Here is a 21,651-nt window from a genome sequence, read left to right as displayed (position 1 = left end):
TCTGTGTCCCTGTGTTGTCCCATTTGATCCCTTGTTTTCATGCTGCTCAGGTCAAGCCCAGCTCAGCACTGGGCCCAGGGAAAACCCACCCTCAGTGCCCAGGACCTGCTGCAGCCTCCAGCAGCATCTGCAGCCTTTGCATCTCATCACTCCAGGCAGAACACCCCCGAGGCCTCCTGCCCGCTCTGCTTGGAAGTGGCCAAGAGATACAAAAGTTATTCAGAGGAAATGAATGTGGTGTGCACTGACACCATCATATGAGTTTGTGTCTGTGGGAACCCCAGATAAAACCAGCCCCGAGGTCCCTGCTGCGTGTGAGTGTCAGTGCAGCGGGTCATGGAACCCCCCACAAGCTGCACATTACACAGGAGGCTGATCAAAACCTCTTTCCCCTAATTCTACTTCTATTTTTCATTTAGATGTTGCAGTAATATATTTATTATCACAGCAAACAGAAAACAAGCCCTGGCCTGGCATCAGGACAGCCCCGTGCCTGCACCACACCCGAAAGCATCACAGCGCTGTGACCTCAGCATCTCCAGGCTGGTGACTGCCGTGTTGGGCAGGTAATTTAACACCTGAACAGCCCCAGCAGGGGACTGTCCCTCGATAACCACCTGGCAGAGGCAGGGAGGTGTGTTAGCTGGCACACCAGCCATCTGGCACCACCAAGGCACCTTTGCAGGGCCATGTAGATAAGCAATGCCAGCCCAAACCTACTGAATTCCCTGTTGTAAAGTAATTTAAAGAGTGGCAGTCCCAGGGATGGTGTGGGCATGAGCAATGGTGATGTGCAAGGGTTTAGGCTGTGGGTTTTTTTCAAACATTTGGGTGCTGTGGCCAAAGAGGGTGTCTGTGCTGGGTGCTGTTATCAGCCCAGGAGGAGACCCAGGCCCTGTGGGTGCTCCCATGGTGGGGTTCCATGCTCCCAACATCGCTCTGGACACATCCACAGGGTCCCGCCCCACCCACCAGCTGCAACATGGCTCCAAGAGATCATAAAATGGGAGATGCATAATATCTCCCAATGGAAAGTATTTTAGCTAAATCCATGCTCTAACCATTTTATTGACTCCAAGTACCAGCGAGGAGGTTAGAAGTGGCTCTTTTACAAGTCATTTTGCTGTTAAATTTAGCTGTCCTATTTTCATTATCCCCATGGCTTTGGCAAGGGTGAGCAGCCTTCCCTAAAAGGCCTCGTTTCATACAGTAAGTTATTTGCTTCTCTCCTGACAGATATCTAAGCTTATAAGGTTTGTCTGCTCCACTCAATAGCAGTATCAGCCTTCAATCTTGTGTGATTAGCATCAGCATTTCATATTTGCTTTTGGCTCCCTGTCTGACAGCTTTCCATGTTGCTGAGGGCTGGGGCGTTGGGACTGCATCACGTCACTTGCAACGTGGGATCATCTGATTTTGATTCCCATGCTTCATGGTATGCCCAAAAGATTTGGATAACGGGCTCAGCTGCTTTTTCCCCAGTTTTCTCTATTGGCCAGCAAAGGTAATCGATTTGTTCCGCTCACTTTGTGGTTGTCAGGTCTGCAATATATTGAGTCGAAAGGTCAACGTGACAGCAAGTGAAGGGCAGTTGAACTTGAGAGGTGGTGATGCTAAGAGAAATGTTCCAGAAAGGAAAGATTTATCCCAGCAGGTTAAGCTTTTCCATATTTCCAAAACCATTTCCTCCTGCAGGGAGGGCCCTTGTCCCAGGCTCGGTGGCTGCAGAGAGCCAGTGACTCCTTCAAGGTCACAGGAGGCAGAGATGAACTGGGGCTCATGGGATGGAGCCTGTCCTTGCAGGGAGTGCTGAAGTGGCTGGGCTCTGGGATTTTGGGGGGAAAAAATTCTCTGTTTCTCCCAAAACAACCCTGCTCAGTCTTTGTATTCCCCTCCCCAGCAAAGAGCCCTGTGGGGCTGTGCCCTAGTGCTGCCTGGTGGGATCCAGTAGAGACACAGGGTACCCCATCCACAGCCTCTGTGCTCCCTTCCTCCCCCTAACTTCCCCCTGTGGTGATGTCGGACCCCAAATTTCAGCCTGACATGTTCAAATCCAGTCTCTTTCTCAGTGATATTTGCTTAAAGTGGTGCCTGCTGAGCATCCCTCACTGTGACCCTGGCTCGCCTGGCCCTGCTCATAGCTGGGCCTTTCAGGAAATGCTGGGAATGCTGAAAATGCTTCAAAATGCACCCAGCCCAAGTTCTGGGAACCAGCCAAGCCCAGCTGTTCAGTCTCACCATGGGAGGGGGCCAAGCTGGGCACCCGTCTGCCCGTGGGTTGGCTCTGAATTTCTGGGCTGGGGTTTCTGTACCCCCCCTCCTCTTTCATGACCTTTTTTCTAGAGCAGACAGAGTAGGACATGGGTTTGGGACGCTAATAGGAGACCCACAGCCTGAGGTGGCTGCTGGGGTAGAAAAGGTGATACCCCCATCCCAGCTCCTAAAATCCTCTCCCAGGACCCCCACCACCTCCATCCCACTGTTGCTCCCAGGAATGCCTCGTGCTCATCCCGAGCCCTGCCCGCAGCACTCCATCCCCAGGGAAGGCCCTGCCTGGGCGAGGGTGCATCCCCCACAGGCAGACAGCTTCATCCTGCTGGCACGTGGACTCGGCAGCGGGGTGGCCCTGCACCCTCCCGCACCCTGTCCCACCCCCGGACCATGTAGGGCACCCGCTGCTCCCAGCCCAGAGCTTATAGGAAGAGGAAGCCCCATCCCAGTGCAGAGGAGGAAACCCGCCAGCCCAGATGTGCACGGAGCCACGCTGATAGCACTCTTATTTTGGTTTTTTTTCTCCACTGTGCAAACAGAGGAGCTGCCGGGCCAGCGGTGGGCACAGCCCACACGGCAAACAGCGGGGCTGCCGGGAGGCTGCGGCACAGCCCTGGCGCAGCCATGGGGCAGAAGTGCATGGACAAGGTGTCCTCCTTCCTCTTCGAGTATGACACCCCTCGGATGGTGCTGGTGAGGAACAAGAAGGTGGGACTGACCTTCCGGCTGATCCAGCTCATCGTCCTGGCGTACATCATCGGGTAAGGCTCCCCGGCGCCTGCCTTCCCTAAAATCAATTGCCCTTTGCCACTGGGTTAAAAAGCAACAGAGAGAAAGGGGCTCCTATATCCCCGATATCCCAGTGCAGGGGGGTCATTGCTGATGGCATCACATCCCTCTGGCCGTGGCTGCTCCCGTGCAGCCCAGTGTCCCACCATGGCTCTTTCAGACGGCTGCTTGGTCCCCACATCCTCCCCAGAAGCTGCTGTGTGTGCGGGCTGGAGGCTCATCCCTGCCCAGCCCTGCTCCGCACGCCGGGGCCCCGTCTCCTCGCTGAGCCCCGTCCAAATCCTGCTCAAGCTGCTGGACGGTGGCCTGAGAATCTGTTGTTATTTTTATTTTCATTTATATTAAATAAGAGGCATCTGGGGCCAGCGCGGTGATTTGTGAGACCCAAGCGGCTCGAGGCAGGGCCATAAATCTCCCTGTCCACCGCCCTGACGCTGGGGCCGAGACGGAGCCTGGCTCCAAATTCCTGGTCTGCTTTGCTTCTGGGAGGCAGCTCCAAGAGCAGCAGTGGTGCAAGGGCAACTGGTTAAAAAAGGCAGCGAGTGGAGCGGGCAGGATCAGAGCTGGATGAGGATGTGTATCCTCAGGTGCCCTGGGGCTGCTGCTCCTGACACAGGGATTCGGTCCTTGTCCCCTCAGTGTGGGATGATGCAGCATGGTATGGGATGTGATGGTTGATAAGTCTTTGCTGTGGTCCCATGGCTGCTGTGGGCTCAGTCCTAGAGAGAGACCAGCACCCTTTCATTGGGAAGGGCCCCATAGCAGGAGGTTTGAAGGGAGAGGGGGTGTCTGGCCAGGAACGGGAAAATCTGGGTATTTTTGGGGTGCAGGTGCTACATGTGTCTCACGTATCACAAAGGAAAGGCAGTGGCTCCCAGGGCTCAGCGCAAGCAAGTTGCTGTAGGGAGAAGAGATGCCCAATCCTGCTTCTAGCAGATTCCCTGGGAAGGGAGAAAACCTTCCCAGGGGGTCACTGTGGGACTCCCACGTTGCTCCCACGCTGCTCATCAGCTCATTGCTCTGTTGCAAAGGGTTTTGCACTGGCCCAGGCTGGTGTTGGTGGGAGCAGCTTTGTCTCTCCTAAGGACTCAACCTGTGAAGCCTCAGGGCTCCAGCAAACGTGGCTGGGGGTGGTTGGGGAACAGGCACAGATGGTGCCTCAGAGCGGGACTTCCTAAGGAAATGTGGCTTAAGCAACCAGCTAAACTGGAGGGAACAGAGAGAGAACCAGCTTGGGGGTGACAGCCGGGGGCAGAGAGGAGGAGGTTGGCACAAAGTTGCTGTAATTCCCAAGTTTTTCCTGGTTTGGTGGGGTTGGGCACCTCTAGCAAGGGGCTGCCTGTGAGTGCAGCTGCCCACAGCTCCACCAGTCCCTTGCTGCCCACAGCACTGCCCCCAGCTCCCTGCCCATAGCACTGTCCCCAGCTCCCTGCCCACAGCACTGTCCCCAGCTCCCTGCCTGCACTGACCCACAATGCCTGACATTTTCTCTCCTTTGAAAGCCAGTTTGGCAGCCAAATAGATATTTATTTACCATTCTCCTGGCTTTGGTCCCCTCTTGGCAGCAGGCATGGGATGCGTGTCAGTGCATGGATGTGCTGGACAGAACGTGGGCAGTGCCATCAGGTCACAGATGTGGGGCCAACCCCCCTGAGAGACCCTGTGTCACCCCTGGGGGGCAGCTCTTCTTTCCTCTGATGGCAGATAAGGTGGTATCACTGCTGGCCAGGCGATGTCAGGCGCTTTCTGTGTTTCATTTCCTGAAACCTTGCATGCAAGGAGCCTTGGGCTGAGCCACAGGATGGGGCTGGCAAGGGAAGAGTGTTTGGTGATCCTGCCACATCGGGAAGTGACACCAGGGGACACTTACCACCTGGGTAGGGTTTGCTGCAGCATTTACAGCTTCACGGAAAACTGTTTTGTTTGCTGTGACCTGCTTGGCAACAGGGTGGGGGCCACATCCTGCCCTGCCATGTGTCCCAGCGGGGTGCCCAGCCATGGGCAGTCACCTCTGCCAGGAACAGATGTGGTGACAGCAGCAGAGGCTGTGCTGGAGGCAGATTTAGGGAAACACTCTGCCATGGTGCTGCCCAGCTCACAATCTCCTGCAGCCCCGAGGGCATGGGAAAGATGCCCAGCGTAACCAGTGTAACCCAGTATGGTCTTCTGCCTTGGGGAAGGAGGCTGGAGCTGGGGGTCTCAGCTGGGGTGGCAGCAGTGCTGAATTTCTCCTCCCATCCCCATGCCTTTACCCTCTGTCCCGGGATGCTGATGGGGCCGCAAGACAAAAAGTTCTGTCCCCAAGAGGTCCCTGTAAGGGACTGCAGGCAGTGCCTGGGGTTCCCCCGTTCTCCTCCCTGCCCATCAGCCAGGTGCCAGAGGACAGGTTGACATGCCAGGCTGGTGTCACGGACCGTCCAATGGGCCACGTGCTGCCTCTGCCGCGGCCAGCGGGACCGATGCCCACAGTGGTGGCGACAAAATCCAGATCGCTCCTTTTTTAGTGCCGGGAATGCTCCGCGCCGCCGGGAGCACTACCCGAAATGGTTGCTCGCCCATGTTTATAGTGTCCCGGAGACAGAGTTAATCCAGCGGCAGCTTGTTTATGCCGTAGGTTAAATAGTGTCAGGAGCCCGCCCTAATGGCTGAGTGATGGGCTGGGAAAGGCAGGGAGAGGCCTGTTCCGGCCACAGCAGTGTCCCTACCCCTGCTCCTGCAGCCCTCTTGCATACAGGGTCACAGCTCCACATTCCCTTTGCTGCATCGGGAATGGTGGCCCTGGATGAGAGCCGTGTCCAGACTCAGCTCTGTGTTGGCCTTGGAGGCATTGACTTCTGGAGAGCGCCTTTGCAGTGGATCAAGAGGGTTCAGATAGGTCACTGAGCCCAGCAAGCTGCAAACCCACGAGGCTTTAATCCCAAATTTCCAATGGCCATCCTGCTCCACCTGCCTTCACACACTCTCAGCCACAAAATATGTCCCAGTCCCCAGAGCACATCACCCCAGTCAGGGCCTGCAGCTACAACATGCCTCGGGCAAAGGGTGGGAAAGTTCAGCAACACATCCCTCAACCAGCTGGAGCAAATTTGGCAAATGACCCCCCCCCCCAGGTGAGACTTGGCAGAAAAAGCCCCAGTCCCCAGGACTGTGCTGGGAACTGGGTTTTTGTGGAGGAGTGTTGGTGGCTGTGCTTACCCTACCACTTCCCTCTCCAGGTGGGTGTTCCTCTACGAGAAGGGTTACCAGTCTCAGGACAGCATTGTCAGCTCGGTCTCGGTGAAGCTGAAAGGGCTGACGGTGACCAACGAGAGTGTCATGGGCCCTCACATCTGGGATGTGGTGGACTATGTTTTCCCACCCCAGGTAAGGAGGATGGTGGGTGAGTTGCTTTTGTCTCAGTGGCTGCTTTTCCCCATGTGCTGGGGTGCAGGTGGGTCCTTAGTGTAGGCTTTCTGTGGGGCTACCCATGACATGGTGTCCCTGTGGTGGAAAGCAGGTTGCTCCTGCCACAAACCTCTGCCCACATATCACCCCTGGGGAGAATTTGGTGCTTGGGACCCACCATGGTGGATGGGGCATGTTAGAGGCTGCCTCTGAAAAAGACCAAGGCTCCTCCAGACCAGCATCTCAGGTAGCAAAGGGGGTCCTCCACTGTCCTGGGGCTGGTGGCACTACATGTCCTCAGGGACCCCACCAGCTTCCTGAGCTGCAGCAGAGAGGGTGGAGGACCTAAAGTTAGGGAGAAAGGTGCTGTCTGCCTGGATGCGTCCTGGTGGGTTGGATGCCCTACACCTTGCCTCAGGGACAGGCTCCTCACAGAGGCTGTGAGCTCGTTGGCTGTGTCTCCACAGGGGGACAACTCATTCGTGGTGATGACCAACTTCATTGTCACCCCTGGACAGAAACAAGGAACCTGCCCAGAGGTAAACACACCAGATTCCTTCAGTGGGCTCAGCTTCTGTAATTCAGGGTGGTGGTACTAGGGAAGGGCTCTGTCTGACCTTGGGAGGTTTAGTAAAACCCTGAGTCTGGCCCCATATTACTGTTCCTGACTTGTGTGTTCTATATGAAGGCTTTTATTCTGCTGAAAACCAGGCAGCACCCATTTAAGTTTTCTTCCCTCTGAGATGACCTAGAAGAGCAGACTCGAGACTTAAAAGCATCTGCCTGAAGTTGAAAAAACAAATCCCCCTCCCTTTTTCCTGTTTAATCTGAACATCCTTGGTTGGGAAGGATGGACAAGGTTCTGGCTCCAGCTGAGCAGCACATCCCTCAAGGGAGACGTTGCCTGGTGAGGGAGGAAGGACAGAGGGACCAAAGCTGCAGGGTGGGATGCTGAGAGGTGGCTGCTTTCTCCAAACAGCTGCCAGATGCCGGGCTCTGCACACGGGACAGCGACTGCAGCAAAGGGAAATACAGCCGGCAGGGACAAGGTACGGCCCCGAGGCTCCGGCACCGGGGCTTGTGGTGAGACACCGAGCAGAGCTGCCTGGGTGGGGCATCTGGCAGGGGGACCTCATGGCTGGGCTCTCTGGTGGGGGACCTGCTTTGGACCACCAGCTAACAAGATTTGGGAAAAGCCTTTGACATGCTGGCTGACTGTCCCACCTAGGCTGGTCCTGCTTTCCTCTTCTGAAAGACACCTGAGCTGCAAAAAGCTCTGCCAGCAAAAGGTTAATCAAGACTAAACCACTTCCCCCAAACTGCTGTCCTCTATTTGCTCGGCATTTTCTGAGAGGTATTTTAGCATGAAAAAGGCCCAGCTGCTCCCCTGCACAGCAGTGCAAGAGAAACCACTGCCATAAGCTGAGAGGCCACAATTAATTATTCTTTTTACAAGGGGGCACCAAAGCCCTGAGCATTTAGTGCCTTGGACACCTGTGGCAGAGCTGAAGCCCCAACCAGATCTCATCCATCTCAGTGTGAGGCTGGGATTTCCCAGCATCCAGGGGTGTGAGCAGCTGTTTCTCTTCCACACAGGGCTCATGACAGGCAAGTGTGTGCCCTTCAACAGCTCGGTGAAGACCTGTGAGATCTTTGGCTGGTGCCCTGTTGAAGTTGATGAACATGTTCCCAGGTGAGGAATCCTGTTGTTGCCCTCTTTCCCTCCCCAGCTGCAGCAGCAGCACTTGATGTGGGGCAGAGCAAGCCCAGGCTCTGTGGGACGTGGCCAGGACAGCCTGGGTCTCGAAACACCAGAAAGGGAAGGGATAAGATCACCATTTCTCTGGGTCCTGCTTGTCCCAGTTTAAATCTGAATCTCCACCAAATGGGCTTTCCCTGCAGACTGGAGAGCCAAGTGATGTCAATACTTGTGTTTTTCAGCCCTGCCCTGTTGTCAGAAGCAGAGAAGTTCACTTTGTTCATCAAGAACAGCATCACCTTCCCCAAGTTCAAGGTATCCAGGTAAGGTGAGGTTTGGGGGAATGGTTTCTGTTTGGTTCCTCCAGCTGTGTCCCTCAGGGGAAACCATCTGTGTGACTGGATGCTTGATACAAAGGATGGTGTCCCTCAGCAGTGAGCCCAGGACTACTCTAACTGCTGCACTGATCCCCAGATTAGCTCATAGGAACTGAGACGTTTCCCTCCCAAATCTGTCCCACCTCAGCTGCCGGCTGTATTCACCAGAAAGAAGGTTTCTGGAATTAACTTCTCCTGAGTTACCCTCACATGATGCACACGAAAATACAGTTTCTCTGATTCTTCATTTTTCTCCTCCTTTTCTTCCCTGAAGAAGACATTAAATAACTACGTGGCACAGTGTGGTGTGAGCAGCCAGGACAAGCTTGGTGCCAAAAAGGAGAAGTCCCTCTTAACAATACAGTTCCCACCTGTTTCTGCAATGGGTTATGGAGTCGGCTCCTTCCAGGCAGTGCTGGGAACAGTGCTGCTGGCTGAAGGAGCACTTGTAAGAGGATTTGTGATGGCACTGATTATACATGATTTGGAACAAATTATCAGAAGCTATTTGTGCTGAAGATGGCAGATTCTTCTCTCTAAGCTGATCGTGTCCCAGGGTTAAATGTCCTGGCAGCCAGGACATTTGGAAAAGCCTTGGGCTGAGCTCATGCTGCTGCCAGAGAGGTGGCTGGGAGTGGGGACAGCCCCCGCCCCAGCAGCAAGGAGGGGTGTCCTGAGCGAGGGCAGGCTGGAGAGGACACAGTGAGGGGAGCTGATCCTCAGAGGGAGGACTGGCTGCTGTGGCAGGGGCTGCACCAGACCCGGCTGGGTCATGGGGAACTTCCTGCCTTTGATCACCACTAGCAATGAACTGCTGAGCATCCAAGATGGGACGTGATTGAGCAAGACGCAAGTCTTACAAAATCATCTGGGGCTGGGAGGTTCAGAGGAAGGCTATTTTTAAGTGAAAGAGCAGAGCAGGGTGGAAGGCAAGAGGTTTTCCTTTTCTTTTTACCCTTTATGGAGGAGATAACAAACTCCAGCTAAATGTAAAAGCTGCTATCGGTGAGCTGTCCCAGATGAGAATTGTTGGTGCATGGAGCAATTGCCTGGCAGAGCCCACGGACAAGCTGGCATGGGAACAGGAGAGGGCCATTGGTTGGACAAGGATCTCCAGAGGTCCTTTCCCACCCAAATTATTGGATTATTCAGATTCTTTCTCACTTTCTTTTCATTCACAGGCGCAACTTGGTTGAGAGTGTTACCAAACAGTACCTGAAGAAATGCACCTACAACAAAGCCACCGATTCCTTGTGCCCTGTGTTTGAACTGGGATACATAGTGAAGGAATCGGGTCAGAATTTTACCTTCCTGGCTGTTAAGGTACTTGAATTTCCAATGATGTTTCTTGCTGAAAGGGGGAAGGAGACACTGGCAGAGCAATCATCCCCAGCTGTTGAGATGATTTTCTGTTATCTCAAGAACTCTTGAGAAAACAGAAGTGTCAGAATTAGCTGTTAAAGATTATGAATCTCCTTGGACGTGGCCTAATATTTATGCCTTTCTTGGAAACTCTTGACAAGATTTGACCTACTGGCAGTAAATCCAGGGTTCAGTTTGGTTTAATTTGTGCAATGAATAACTAGAGCTGTGTGGCCAAATCCCATCCAATTGAGCTTGGAACTCCCAGCTGGATGGTCAAATATCGGTCATTGCACAGTGTAAACTGCAGCCTCTCCCCAGGCTCTGAAATGCAGCTTTGCCCAGCACTTCTCAGGCTGATGTGCAAGAGTATCTGCTATTCCTGGGCTGCAGAGCCTTACGATAACCTTGCCAGGCATTGAATAAAACCAGAGGCTTGCATATATGAACATATATTGCATATATTAGAACATGCATGCACCCAGAGAAATTGTGGCTGCCCCATCCCTGGAACTCTCCAAGGCCAGATTGGATTGGGCTTGGAGCAACCTGGGATAGTGGAAGGTGTCCCTGCCCATGGCAGGGGGTTGGAACCAGATGGTCTTTGTGGGACCTTTCCCTTCCAACACAAACCATTCTATAATTCTATATACTAAAGGTGCACAACTATGAGCCTCTGGGACACAGCTAGTTACAACCTGGAGTGAGCTCATGACTGAACTTCATTTCCTGAGCAATCCCCTGGGCAGAATCAGAAGAGGGAAAGCTGTTCCCATAAGGACCGTGAGGGATCTGCAGTGAGCACTGTTTCTCAGGACCATGCCTGGGGCACAGGGTGCTGATCAGGAAAAAGAGGGCTTGAATCTAGTTGTGTATCCAGCATTCGGGGCAGAAGCAAGAGCCTCCAGAAAGGGCACAAAGCTGAGGCTGTCCAGGAGGACTGAGGCAGTGGTGAAGTCTGTGTACCTGGAGAGCCAGGACAACCCACAGCACTGAGACAGGACATGTATGAGGAGTGAAAGCATTTTTCTGTGTGGACCAGGTCCACAGGGCAACCTCGTGACTCCCCTCTCTGCTGCAGGGTGGAGTGGTGGGCATCACCATAGACTGGAACTGCGACCTCGACTGGCCTGTCCGGTACTGCAAACCCATTTACCAGTTCCACGGCCTTTACAATGATGACAGTAACGTTTCACCGGGCTTCAACTTCAGGTAAAGACACACCTGTTTTCTCCAGCATAATTCAGAGGTGACAGCTCTCAGGTTTCCACAGCACTCAGGGGATGGTGGAAGGTCAAGGACTGTTCTCCAAAATACTCTCTACCTTTGCAGTGCCAGACAGCAGTGCTCTTTTTAAAACAGCATGGGAAGAGTGGTAGCACATCCCTTGGCCTCAAAATTACCCCGTTTCCTTTCCCTGTACATCTCCTCCCCCTTGCAGGCTCTCCTGCTCGGCTGAGCTCTTGGGAAGCCCTTTGAAAGCCTGGAGATGGTGCAGGGTCATCTCCCATGTTCCCACACTTCAAAACACTCTCTAACCTCTGCTCTGTGAGACAATCACTTGTGCTGCACCAATATCTGCTGTCATGCAGCACTTGGGGACATCAGGTCAAACAGCACGAGCAGGAGCTGGAACCCCAACTTGCAGGCAGGGAAACAGAGGCACAGAGAGGAGAGGTGCCAACAGCCCGGCTCCTTCAAGGGGTTTAAGGAGAAGGTCAGGAGCACATTATCACATATCTGTGATAGCACATTCCCAGATCTTTGTCCCACCAAGATTCCCATGCTATTGGGTTGCAGGGGGCTGTTAGGTACCCTGGCAGGCCATTAACATTCAGCATCCAATTGGACAGATATGCCAAGTACTACAAAGAAGATGGGATGGAAAAAAGGACCCTCTACAAGGTGTTTGGGATCCGGTTCGACATTTTGGTGAATGGCAAGGTAAGGGTGGCCAGGCACCAGGATCACCCCTGGATCCCCAGGAGAGCAGTGCCATGTCCTTGAGAAGGTACCAGGTCTGCAACACAGCACTGGGGTCCCATGGGGCCAGGAAACCCAGTGTGAGGGGTTTTCTTGGGTGCTGGCCCACCCACAGGAACCCTTGGGAAGTCCCGGGGAATGGAATATAAGAGGAGAAGCCCATCTTACAGGGCACATCTATCAGTTGCAGTTTGATCAGTGGTTTTGTCCAAAAAACATCATGATTTTGGACAGGGGGGAAAACTGTGGAAAGTCAAAACCTTTTACTGATATTTCCAAAAGCTGGGCATTTTGCATTTTTCTATTTTGTCTCTTTCTTCCCAGTAGAAGAGAAGGCTTTCCTCGTTGTGTTCCCACTGGGAATATTTACAGGGTATACTTTTTTTTTTAAATTAAAAATACAGGAAGCAAAGTAACTTAATTTTATTTCAGCCTAAAACCAAAAATATTTTTCTGTTTGACCAGCTCTGGCCCAGCTCCTGTTTCTCTCTGTGCTGTGGTTGAAGTTTGGGTTGCTGCAAGGTGCTTTTGCCAAGCCCCACCTACAGCTACAGCACCTTTTTTCCCCCCCAGGCTGGCTGTAACTAATCACCTCTTTTCTTTGACTTTATTCAGGCAGGCAAATTTGACATCATCCCAACCATGACCACAATTGGCTCTGGAATTGGTATTTTTGGAGTGGTAAGTTCAGATATTTCCAGCCTCTATATGGAGACTCTCAAATTATTCTTCTTGCCTGTGACATCCGTGGGAAGTGTCCCTGAGCTGCAGTGAAATACTGGCTCCTGCTCAGGGAACCAGAGGATGGGCAAAGTGGGAAAGGAGGTGCTCTCCTGCCTCACTAGCTCAGGAAAATAGATTCCTGCTGGCCGATGAGGGGAAGGCTGGCTCTCCTGACAGGGCCATGCCTTGGTATCCTGATGGTTTCAAGTTAGAACTGGCATTGAGGGAGTTTTGGAGGTGATGGGCAGTATTTCATGCAGGATGGAAAACCAGCATCCTGTTGGGTTATGGTTGTTACAGATTGGGCATGAACCCAAGGGTGTTGTGCTCTGCACTTACCCAAAGTGGAAACACTTCATTTCTGTTGACTTAAGTCACCCAGTGTTGATCCCAACACACTTCACTTCTGTCCTAAAGGGACAGTTGGGGGCCGTACACTCTTTAGCAACTGCCACATTGTGGGTTGAAGCAGAAGTGACCCTAAATTGTGGGACAAACTGGAAGCACACAACGGTCCAGGTGAGCTTGGAGGGCAGCTCCAACCCTAACTGTGCTTTGATTTAAGGCCTCTGTCCTCTGTGACCTGCTCCTGTTGCATTTTCTCCAAGGACGGGACTATTACAAGCAGAAGAAATTCAAATACGCAGAACAGGAGCCTGTAAGTAACAGCGAGTCCCTGCCCTGCCGAGGCTCTTGCGGGGGTGTGAGTGTGGCTGTGTGCATGAGTAATGATGCTGTAACACAAACATCCATGTTGAGGAGCAACCAGGCGCCTTCCCGAGCCCTTGGGACTGTTGGAGACTGGGATCCATGAATCTTCTCTCCAAAATTACTGAGATCTTGTGTGACTCACTGTTAATAGCTTTATTCTCTCCCTTTAACCCCAGATATTCTGATAACTGGTAACCCTTGCATTGCTTTAAGGGAAGCAGGGGCAGACCAGTGCTTTAGCAAACTGGAAAATGTCCCCTTCTCCACTCTCTGAGAACATCTCCATGACCGTGGAATGTTTTATGGTCTTTCATAGGACACAGAAACAGCTCCCCTCAAATTCATCTGAAAATGTGCTTATACATTGGGGTTTAGAAGTTGCTGCCCAACCACATTTTTCCCTGGCATTAGAAAGGAGCAGGTCTGTAAAAGAATCCTGTTTTCTCTCATTTAATCCCCAGTCAAAGTCACATAAGAAGGAAAAGGAGCCGGACAACACGCAGTGAGAGGTGAGTGGTTTTTCCCCAGCCCTGCTGGCCTAAGGCTGGCAGGGGGCAGGGCTTTGGGTCTCAGGGCTATGCCAAGGCCCCCAGGAAGGCAGGAGGGTTTCAGGGAAGGCAGGAGGGCTACAGGGAAGGGATGGAGGAGATCTGAGCTGAGGACAATGATGTCTAACCTGGAGTCAGCGTTTCCCAGCATAAGCAATTGCTGGGGGCACAATGGGTGTGGGGTGTGGGATTGACATCACATCTTCAATGGCAGCATTGCTCAAAGAGGGGTAATGGGGGGCAAGACAGCAGAAATCACTGTGCACCTCTCTCTCTCTTGGCAGAATCCACACTGACCGACAAACCTGCACCCTCTTCCTCCTCCTCCTCTCCTAAAACACGGTCGCCATCCCCTGTCACCAGCCTGTGCCAGCCCCAAGGCCAGCAGGAGCAGTGTCCAACACCGGCTCATGGGAAGGTGGTGCCCTGCAGCCAGGGCAGGGGCTGGCCGGCCCAGCATCCAGCCTCTGAGGGGCACAGGGATGCCGTGGGTGGGCTACTAAGGGACCCTTGGGGCCCTCTGCCAGCCCTGCTGCAGGGCACTGGGCTCTGCTGCCATTGCAGACCCTTCTGAAGGGCTCCCACAGCATCCTGCCTGGTGTTCCAAAACCATGCCAGGCCACCCCGCACCTGAAGCCCCTGGGGAGACCATTGCTGCCTCTCCCTCCCCAGCGGCACCCTTGGACAGCTTCAAATTGAGGAGAAGGAGAGGGAAGGAGAGCTGGCAGGAACCATGCCCAGTCCCTCAACATGGGAGAAAAATGGTTATTTTGTAAGGATGTATTTTGTTAAAAAAAAAAATAAACCTTTAGTTTTTCTACTACATCCCTTGGCAGTGCCCGCGCTTATCCCAAGGTGTGGGGTTTGCAGTGCTTTTCATCACTGGGGGGTTTGTGCATGCAAGGCAATCCCATAAATCAGGCTGGAGTGTGGGGCTCAGTGCTGGCTCCTCCAGCCCTTGCCTTCCTGTGTGGGGCCCCTGGGCCTCTGGCCACGAGCAGGGGCTGTTATCAGTGTTGTCACTTTGGTTTCCTCCTCAGACAGCCTTGCTTGGGGGGGTGCTGGCTCACAGCCAGACATCAAGATCTGCTGCCCTGTGCCAGCTCTGCCTCAGCTGCCCTTGCTGGTCAGTGTTAGCCTGTCAGAACTGACCTTCTCCGGAGTAGCCTCACAAACCAGTTCTTTGCACCCAGGAATGAAACTTTTCTTCTCTGCTGGAAGATTTGCCCTATTCAGCATGTGCAGCTGGACATCATGGACTGCGCTCAGACCCCATATCCCTGCGAGCAGACCCTGCCCTGCGCTGCCGGCTCTGTTCAGTTCTCCAGAATCCACCAGCACAGTCCCTTTCTGAACATCATTTTGTACCTCCCCGGGGAAATATTGCCTTGGTCACTTCAAAAGCGGATCCCAACTGCACTGTGAGAGCCAGTGAAGAGGCTGTAGGGGTTGGTGTGCCTGGGCCTGCAATGCTGCTGAGAGCAGTGGGGAGTGTGAGCCAGAGCCTGTGGGATGGACACATGATGGCAGGATTGTAGGGGCACAGGAACATGCCACAGGCAGATGCAGCTGATATTTGGTCATAAGTTCAACAAGCACTTCAAGCCATACATTCCCTGCAGGGAGATCATTTGCTGTCAGCAGGATGCCTCAGCTTTCCCATGCAGGGTGGGTTTCCATAAGGTTATCCATGGTCAAGTTTTTCACCCTTTCTCCTGCTGCTGTCCTGTGTAAGAGGTGCCAGGTGCTTATACTTAAGCTGCAGAGAGAGTAAGGGAAAGCTCCCTGGTCTCTGGAGGAGTTGGTGCTTGTTCAGCGGGCACTGGGGGCGTGGGGCTGGGGGTTCCCCCACGCCACGGGGGCTCTCCTGCAGCGCCCATGGAGGACAAGCACTGCACGGTCCCGGCTGATGCAGCTCCCCAGCAAGCTGCCACCAGCAGAGGGGACTGCGAGACCATGTCACACAGACACGCCTGCGGGAAATCCTGTTGCCAGAGACAGCGAAACGAATGTTCAGGTAACCTTTCACACCCACTTAAACTGGGTCAATCTCCGGTCAAAACTTAAAATAACCAGCGCGAGGCTGCAGGTAGAGCAGGGGGCTGTTTCTGCCTGCTTAATCTTTCAAGCTGCAAAGCGCCTGTTCTTCCCTAGGAAGAATTAAAAGGCAGAGTAGGAAATCAGGAAAAACGTTACTTGTACATGATCCCGTGTAGTTGCTATCCAAAACTTCTGAGCTGGGATCCCTAAAAGTCCCAAGACTGCTTTAAAAATCACATCAGGGCTTATATGTCTTTCCATACTTGCTTTTTAAAATGCAGTCTTTGGGAATCCTTTTGTTTGCTTTTCATTCACCAGCAGAATGAGTGAGATATTGTGATTTTTTTTTTTTTAATTCTTTCATCCGAACAAGGTCCTCCTCTAAGCCAGGGCTCCCAGGCGCTGTGGTTCCCGAGTGGGACCAAACAGAGCGATGGCTGTCTGGAGGAAATTAAGAAGTGTCCAGTTTTAACATACACTGGTCCCCTCTGCTGTATGAAGTATGAAAAGGCAGGGAAAACCCATGGCAATTGTTTAGGTCCTTCTTTTTGCCAGAGATGCTGGAGCTGGTGCTAAGGGGTGGGAGAGCAAGGAAGAAGGGCTGGTCTGCTCAGCTCTGTGGCGTAGATACTCTATTTCAGCATTGCAGCTCCCAGCCCCTTCTCCCAGTGCCTTCCAGTTTGCCAAAATTGAGGCCAAATTACTGAGTGAGGGATAGGACACAACAGTTAAAATCTGTAGAGCTAAAGACTCACAAATGGAAGTGCTGGCAGGTTAAGACACCTGGCAGTGCCCCGGTGTTGCTACTGAGCTGCTTTCAGTGCAAGTCCCTGGGGGAGGTGTGGGTGACTGGCAGGACTGTACTCCAGTCTTCTTGGTTTGACCTGGACTTGCTCTGAGGGTCAGGGGAGAATTTACTGTGCTTGGGCAGAAGAATTTCCTTGTGTTGAATCCAGAAAACAACTGTATTCGAAGTTGTAAAGATGCAGGCAGTATATCCTGCTGCTCTCTGACCTCTGAGCAGCAAAGCAAAGTGTGACAGAATCCCAAAGGGATTTGGTCATTGTGTGAAGACCCCCTCAATGACAGGTTGCTGTGCTACTTCTTGTTTATGCTGTGGCCAGCTGAGGATTGGATTATTTGTGGGAGTTTTTTTAAGTCCTTATTTCACTGCATTTTGGTTTTTACACAGTTAATAACTAACAGAAAAATGCTAATAGAAAAGGACCCTTCAGTAATTCAAACGCTGTCCCAGAAAACACACAAGAAAGAATATCTATTCTCCAGCTAATCCTTAATCTTTACAATCAGCACTAGCAAGCCCTTGTATGTGATGGTGTCAGTGCTCTAAGGACTCTTACACTGATCATGGGTGTTAGATGACGAGAGCGAGCTCTGAGTGCAGTGTGACTGTTGCTGCTTTATAGAAAGGAAAACCAAGATACAAGCAAATAATTCCTGAACATGGATTTAAATGCAGCAAGAATTTTCTGCCTTTGACCAGTTATTGTTATCTGTGAAGGTTACCAGGTTGGACCTTGTACAAATATATCTTTTCACTTCCCTCAGGCATGGTTATTTTGAAAGAAATCAAGTAGCACAGATATTCCAGAAGAGTAATTGCAGAAAAACTTATTTGGCAATAATTATGCTGGTTAGTGATGCTGCAGGGATGAGGAATTATATTTCAATCTCTGCAGAGCTGGCAACATTTAATCATTATGTTTGTGCCCAATTCCCAGCATAATTGAGGCCCTGATTTCCACCTGGTGCTTCCAGACACTGTAACAAGACAAATTAAATGAATAACACTCAAGAAGGAGATAGGAGAGGTTGCACAGGGAAGGAGCTGTCTCTAACCCCACTCATTCTTTCCCTGGCACAGCAGACTCCCTGTTATTTTTAACCCAGTCCTTCACTTAGGACATTCTTGGATTTTCCCCTAAAAAAGCACCTGCCTTTCTGGTTACACTAACTCCCTTTCTTTTTTTTTTTAAGTGGGAGCATGATTTCAGCTAGATAAATTCTCTGGCTGACACACAGTGAAGGACTGGCAGGAACACGTATGTTCTCCCAGCTCTGAAGGATGCTTTTATTTCCCTCTGTCCCAAAGTTGGGCATTCTTGGGTCAAATTGTGCGGGGTGGCACAAGGAACTTCTCGGCCATTTGAGCACTGGACATCTGGAGCTCAGCCTGCAGCCACCTCCCGGGGCCAGTGTGGTTCTCACAGCTCATTTTCGCTACTGCCAGCTCTGTATTAATTATGCCACACTATATTCTTTTGCTTTCTTTGGTGAAGTGCTCTCTCCTTCTGTTATCTATTTCTAATTGCTTTATTGCTCTATTTTAGAAAGCATAAAGCCTGAAGTGTCCAAGTGGGTTCTGAATACAGTGACGACTCAGCCAACCGATGGGCTCTTGAGCAGGGGTGAATCAGGATCCCTCCAGTTAACAGGGTTCTGCCTACCATCCCCAAGCACAGATCCTGCTCAGCTTTATGGCACCATAAAGAGATTTCTTAAGTGAAAGGATGGCTTCAACTCTCTTTTTATCTAAGCATACTTGTGAAATGCCTGGAGAAATGTGAGCTCTTCCCCTTATGACTGTAACTCAAGGACAGGTTCAATAAACAACTTCTCAGTCATTGCACGCAGAAAACATGAAAAATCAGTTACCAACCAACTACATCCAATCATTATTGAACAGAAACATCCAAGTCTTATTTTAACACTGCTATAGCCACCATGGTCTAAGCAGCAGAGAGACATTATTTGGGACTTCCATTGCACTGGTCATGGCTGCTCTGCAGTGTGATCACCTGTGTATTGTGAAAAGGGAAACTGAGGCATGTGGTTTGTTTTGTTTTCTGGAAGAAACAGCAGCTTTTGACTGAGCTTGGCTAACCAGGTTACTTCATTAGGTCAGGTGCTGGCAGTCTTTGCCAGAGGGGATTGTTTCAAACCTTGATGCTGGTGCTAAACTGTGCTTCAGACGTCACTGGTGATTTGAACTCCCTGGTGCTAAAGGATAGAGGTCTCTAGGGGACAAATATTAGCCCTTTCCAAACAGTCAGCATCTCCTAGGCATCTCAAAGTCAAATGTGAATCAACCCAAATGACTTCTGAAATCCTTGCAAAACCTCCTCAGCAGCTGAAAGGTTTGCTCATTTCTCATAAGAAGCTTAGTTGGCCCCTGTATGAGCAAGGCCTTGTATGACTGAATTGAAAGCCCCTGTGAAAAAGGTCAGTGTTTTGTCTTCTATATGATATGGTCTTTCAGAGCATCTCTCATGCCCTGGAGCCACAGGAGCACAGTCTCTCCACAGGTGCAGCCACATTCCTGGGTCCTGGGCACTCATACCCAGACATTCAAGAAGGAGGTTGGGGCTTCCACTGCTTGGGGCTGGGAGGAGGCTTTGCTTTTCTCATGGGCTTGTCTTACTTTTCCTGAGAGCCCATCATGGCAAACAGGCAGCCTGGGAGCTCAGGCCGGTGGCTGCCTTGAGGTGATACCTAATCGGTGTCATTAGCTAATATCCAGAGCCTCTGGAAGAAGGCAGCATGAAAGCACAAACTTGGAAGCACAAACTCAAGGTGATGAGGCTCTCTCCTGTCCTGTTACAATCACAGAATCATTTAGGTTGGAAAAGACCTCTGAGATCAAGTCCAGCTGCAAACCTAACACTGCCAAGTTCACCACTAAACCACGTCCTTAAGAGCCACATGTACATGTCTTTGGTCACCCTAAAATGCAGCAGGCTCTGCCATCCTCTCACTGCTTATCACACTGCTTTTCACCTGCTCTGAGAGCTCTTCTCTGCCCCAGTGTTTCCTGTTCATGGAAAATCTTCTCTGCTGGATTTTCTCTGTGATCTGAAAGAGTAACCTCTTGTATCTTTCTAACAGGGATCATTCCACTGAATGTAACAACTCATTAGTAGTCAAGCCTAAAACCACGCAGCGTTTCAGCTCCAAGTATTTTTGACTGAAAATTGGCAAAGAGAATGCACAAATATTTTAGATGGAAGTTAAAGGGCATTAGCCCTGAATAAACCTGCTCCTCCACAGAGAGCTGCTCAGCTGCCTGTGACCAACCCGGGTGACAAAGCACATTTCTGCAGGAAATGTAAGATTTGGATGCACATAGCAAATTGCAGAAGGATATGTCTGATTGTAACAAACACACCTATAGAATGAATAAATGAAAAAATTCATGGTCTTCGCTAGGCTTGCAATACAACTTTGCTGTTTCAATGATTAGTGTCTCTTAATTACATTTTGGTACTTCTCTCAACACAATGACAACCTGGGGAAGTTTTTTTCAGATGGGAAACAAAGTTGGTAGTAAACCACAAGTTGCATTATTAGTATGCTGAGTTATTTCAAGTTATGAAACACATAGCAGGAAATTAATTTGTTTCCAAAGCAGAGGATTATTTGAGGCCCATTGGAAGCAGGCACAGGCATTTCTATCTGCCTGTTGCCACAGTAGGAAGGAGCAGGAGTTTGCAGCGGGTTGAGTCAGGATGTGGATTTAATTCAACTCTTGCTCTCTGGCTAAATCCAAGATTCCTGGTGGGGACCCTGACCGCGAGTGGAGCCAGAGCACAGCCCAGCAAGCCCAGCCACGAGTCACTTGTCACAAAATCAACATCTTCAAGAATCCCACAGGAAACACACTTCACTGCTGGGTGCAGTGGGAACCTCTCGACCCAGGGGCACGGTCAACTGTGAGCCAAGAAGGTAAAAGAGAGTGGGAGGGAAAAACAAAGCATGAGTCATAAACCATAAAGGGCATCTGCTTGTAGGAATTCCTTGAGTGACGGCAGTGGAATTAGTTGATGTGCAGCATTTCCCCTCACTGCTGTAAGAGTTCAGAAAATGTATATGGTCAGGGTTGGGTGTTATTACTTTAGAGACACTGGATAAGGAGACACTCCTGTGCCAGGATCCCAGAGAACCAGGGATGTGGAGCCCTGCCTGGGATGTGGGCTCCCACCTTCACCTCCTCGGACCCAGGGGAGAGCAAGGGCACCGGGAAAAGGTCCCACATCCACAGTCTGGTTGCCTGTGACCCAGGGAGCAGCCAGCCAGAGGTCCCTCACATTGTGTCCCTCTGCCTGGAATAACCACCCCCTGGGGCTGGCAGACCCTCCGCTCCCTGCCCTGCCAGCGCCACTTTCTCTGATTATATTAGGGAATATTAGGGATAATTTCTTCACAGAAGGGGTGATTAGACATTGGAAGGGGTTGCCCAGGTAGGTGGTGGAGTCACGTTTGCTGGAGGTGTTTAAAGACAGATTGGATGTGGCACTGAGTGCCATGGTCTGGTTGACAAGGTGGTGTTGGGTCACAGGTTGGACTCGATCTCAGGGATCTTCTCCAAACTAATTCTGTGATTCCGTGATTAGCAAAAAGCCCCGTGTTTTCACCCAAGAGCCCTTTCCCAGATGTGCTTCTAGTTGGACACCACACGGCCACACGCTGCCGAAAAAAGCTTTTTTTGCCTCAAAACCCAGCCGGGACTGAGGAGGGCAGGGAGAACCCGGTGCTTCTCTCTGTCCCTGTCCTTCTCCCTCACGGCTCCACGCCGCTGAAAAAGTGTGTGGGGGGGAGCGGTTTGCCTCAAAACCCAGCCGGGGCGGGCGAGGAAAACGCGGTGCCTCTGTCACACGGCCACACACCGCCGAAAAAAAAAAAAGGAAAAAAGGGGTTTTATTTTGCCTCAAAACCCGCCCCGGGCTGAGGCGCGTGGGCAGAGACG

General features: G+C 51.5%; 1 protein-coding gene across 2 annotated transcripts; it reads left to right on the top strand.

Moving 5' to 3' along the window:
* Positions 1 to 1,060: 1,060 nt before the first annotated feature.
* On the top strand, positions 1,061 to 14,611 carry P2RX1 (purinergic receptor P2X 1). 2 transcript variants are annotated; one of them, XM_027690994.1, is made up of 14 exons: positions 1,061 to 1,504; positions 2,811 to 3,032; positions 6,276 to 6,423; positions 6,912 to 6,983; positions 7,424 to 7,493; positions 8,041 to 8,137; positions 8,386 to 8,466; positions 9,702 to 9,843; positions 10,964 to 11,094; positions 11,736 to 11,826; positions 12,481 to 12,546; positions 13,154 to 13,246; positions 13,761 to 13,808; positions 14,132 to 14,611. In XM_027690994.1, the coding sequence occupies exons 1-13, from the start codon at positions 1,353 to 1,355 to the stop codon at positions 13,803 to 13,805; spliced, it is 1,410 nt and encodes a 469-aa protein (XP_027546795.1). In that variant the 5' UTR covers positions 1,061 to 1,352; the 3' UTR covers positions 13,806 to 13,808; positions 14,132 to 14,611. The 2 variants fall into 2 exon arrangements, with proteins under 2 accessions (XP_027546795.1, XP_027546796.1); XM_027690995.1 differs by lacking the exon at positions 1,061 to 1,504 and having other exon boundaries at positions 2,681 to 3,032.
* Positions 14,612 to 21,651: the final 7,040 nt, after the last annotated feature.

Source organism: Neopelma chrysocephalum, unplaced genomic scaffold, assembly GCF_003984885.1.
Source record: "Neopelma chrysocephalum unplaced genomic scaffold, ASM398488v2 Primary Assembly neopelma1_82, whole genome shotgun sequence".
In the NCBI taxonomy this organism is placed as follows: domain Eukaryota; kingdom Metazoa; phylum Chordata; class Aves; order Passeriformes; family Pipridae; genus Neopelma; species Neopelma chrysocephalum.
This window is presented reverse-complemented; position numbering and strand designations above follow the sequence as displayed.

Bases quoted from the DNA above. Each gene is read 5' to 3' on its own strand.
- P2RX1 (XM_027690994.1), top strand. From the start codon at position 1,353: ATGTTGCTGAGGGCTGGGGCGTTGGGACTGCATCACGTCACTTGCAAC. The intron at 6,424-6,911 runs GTAAGGAGGATG...GTGTCTCCACAG, and splicing joins ACTATGTTTTCCCACCCCAG to GGGGACAACTCATTCGTGGT. The intron at 8,467-9,701 runs GTAAGGTGAGGT...TTTCATTCACAG, and splicing joins CCCAAGTTCAAGGTATCCAG to GCGCAACTTGGTTGAGAGTG.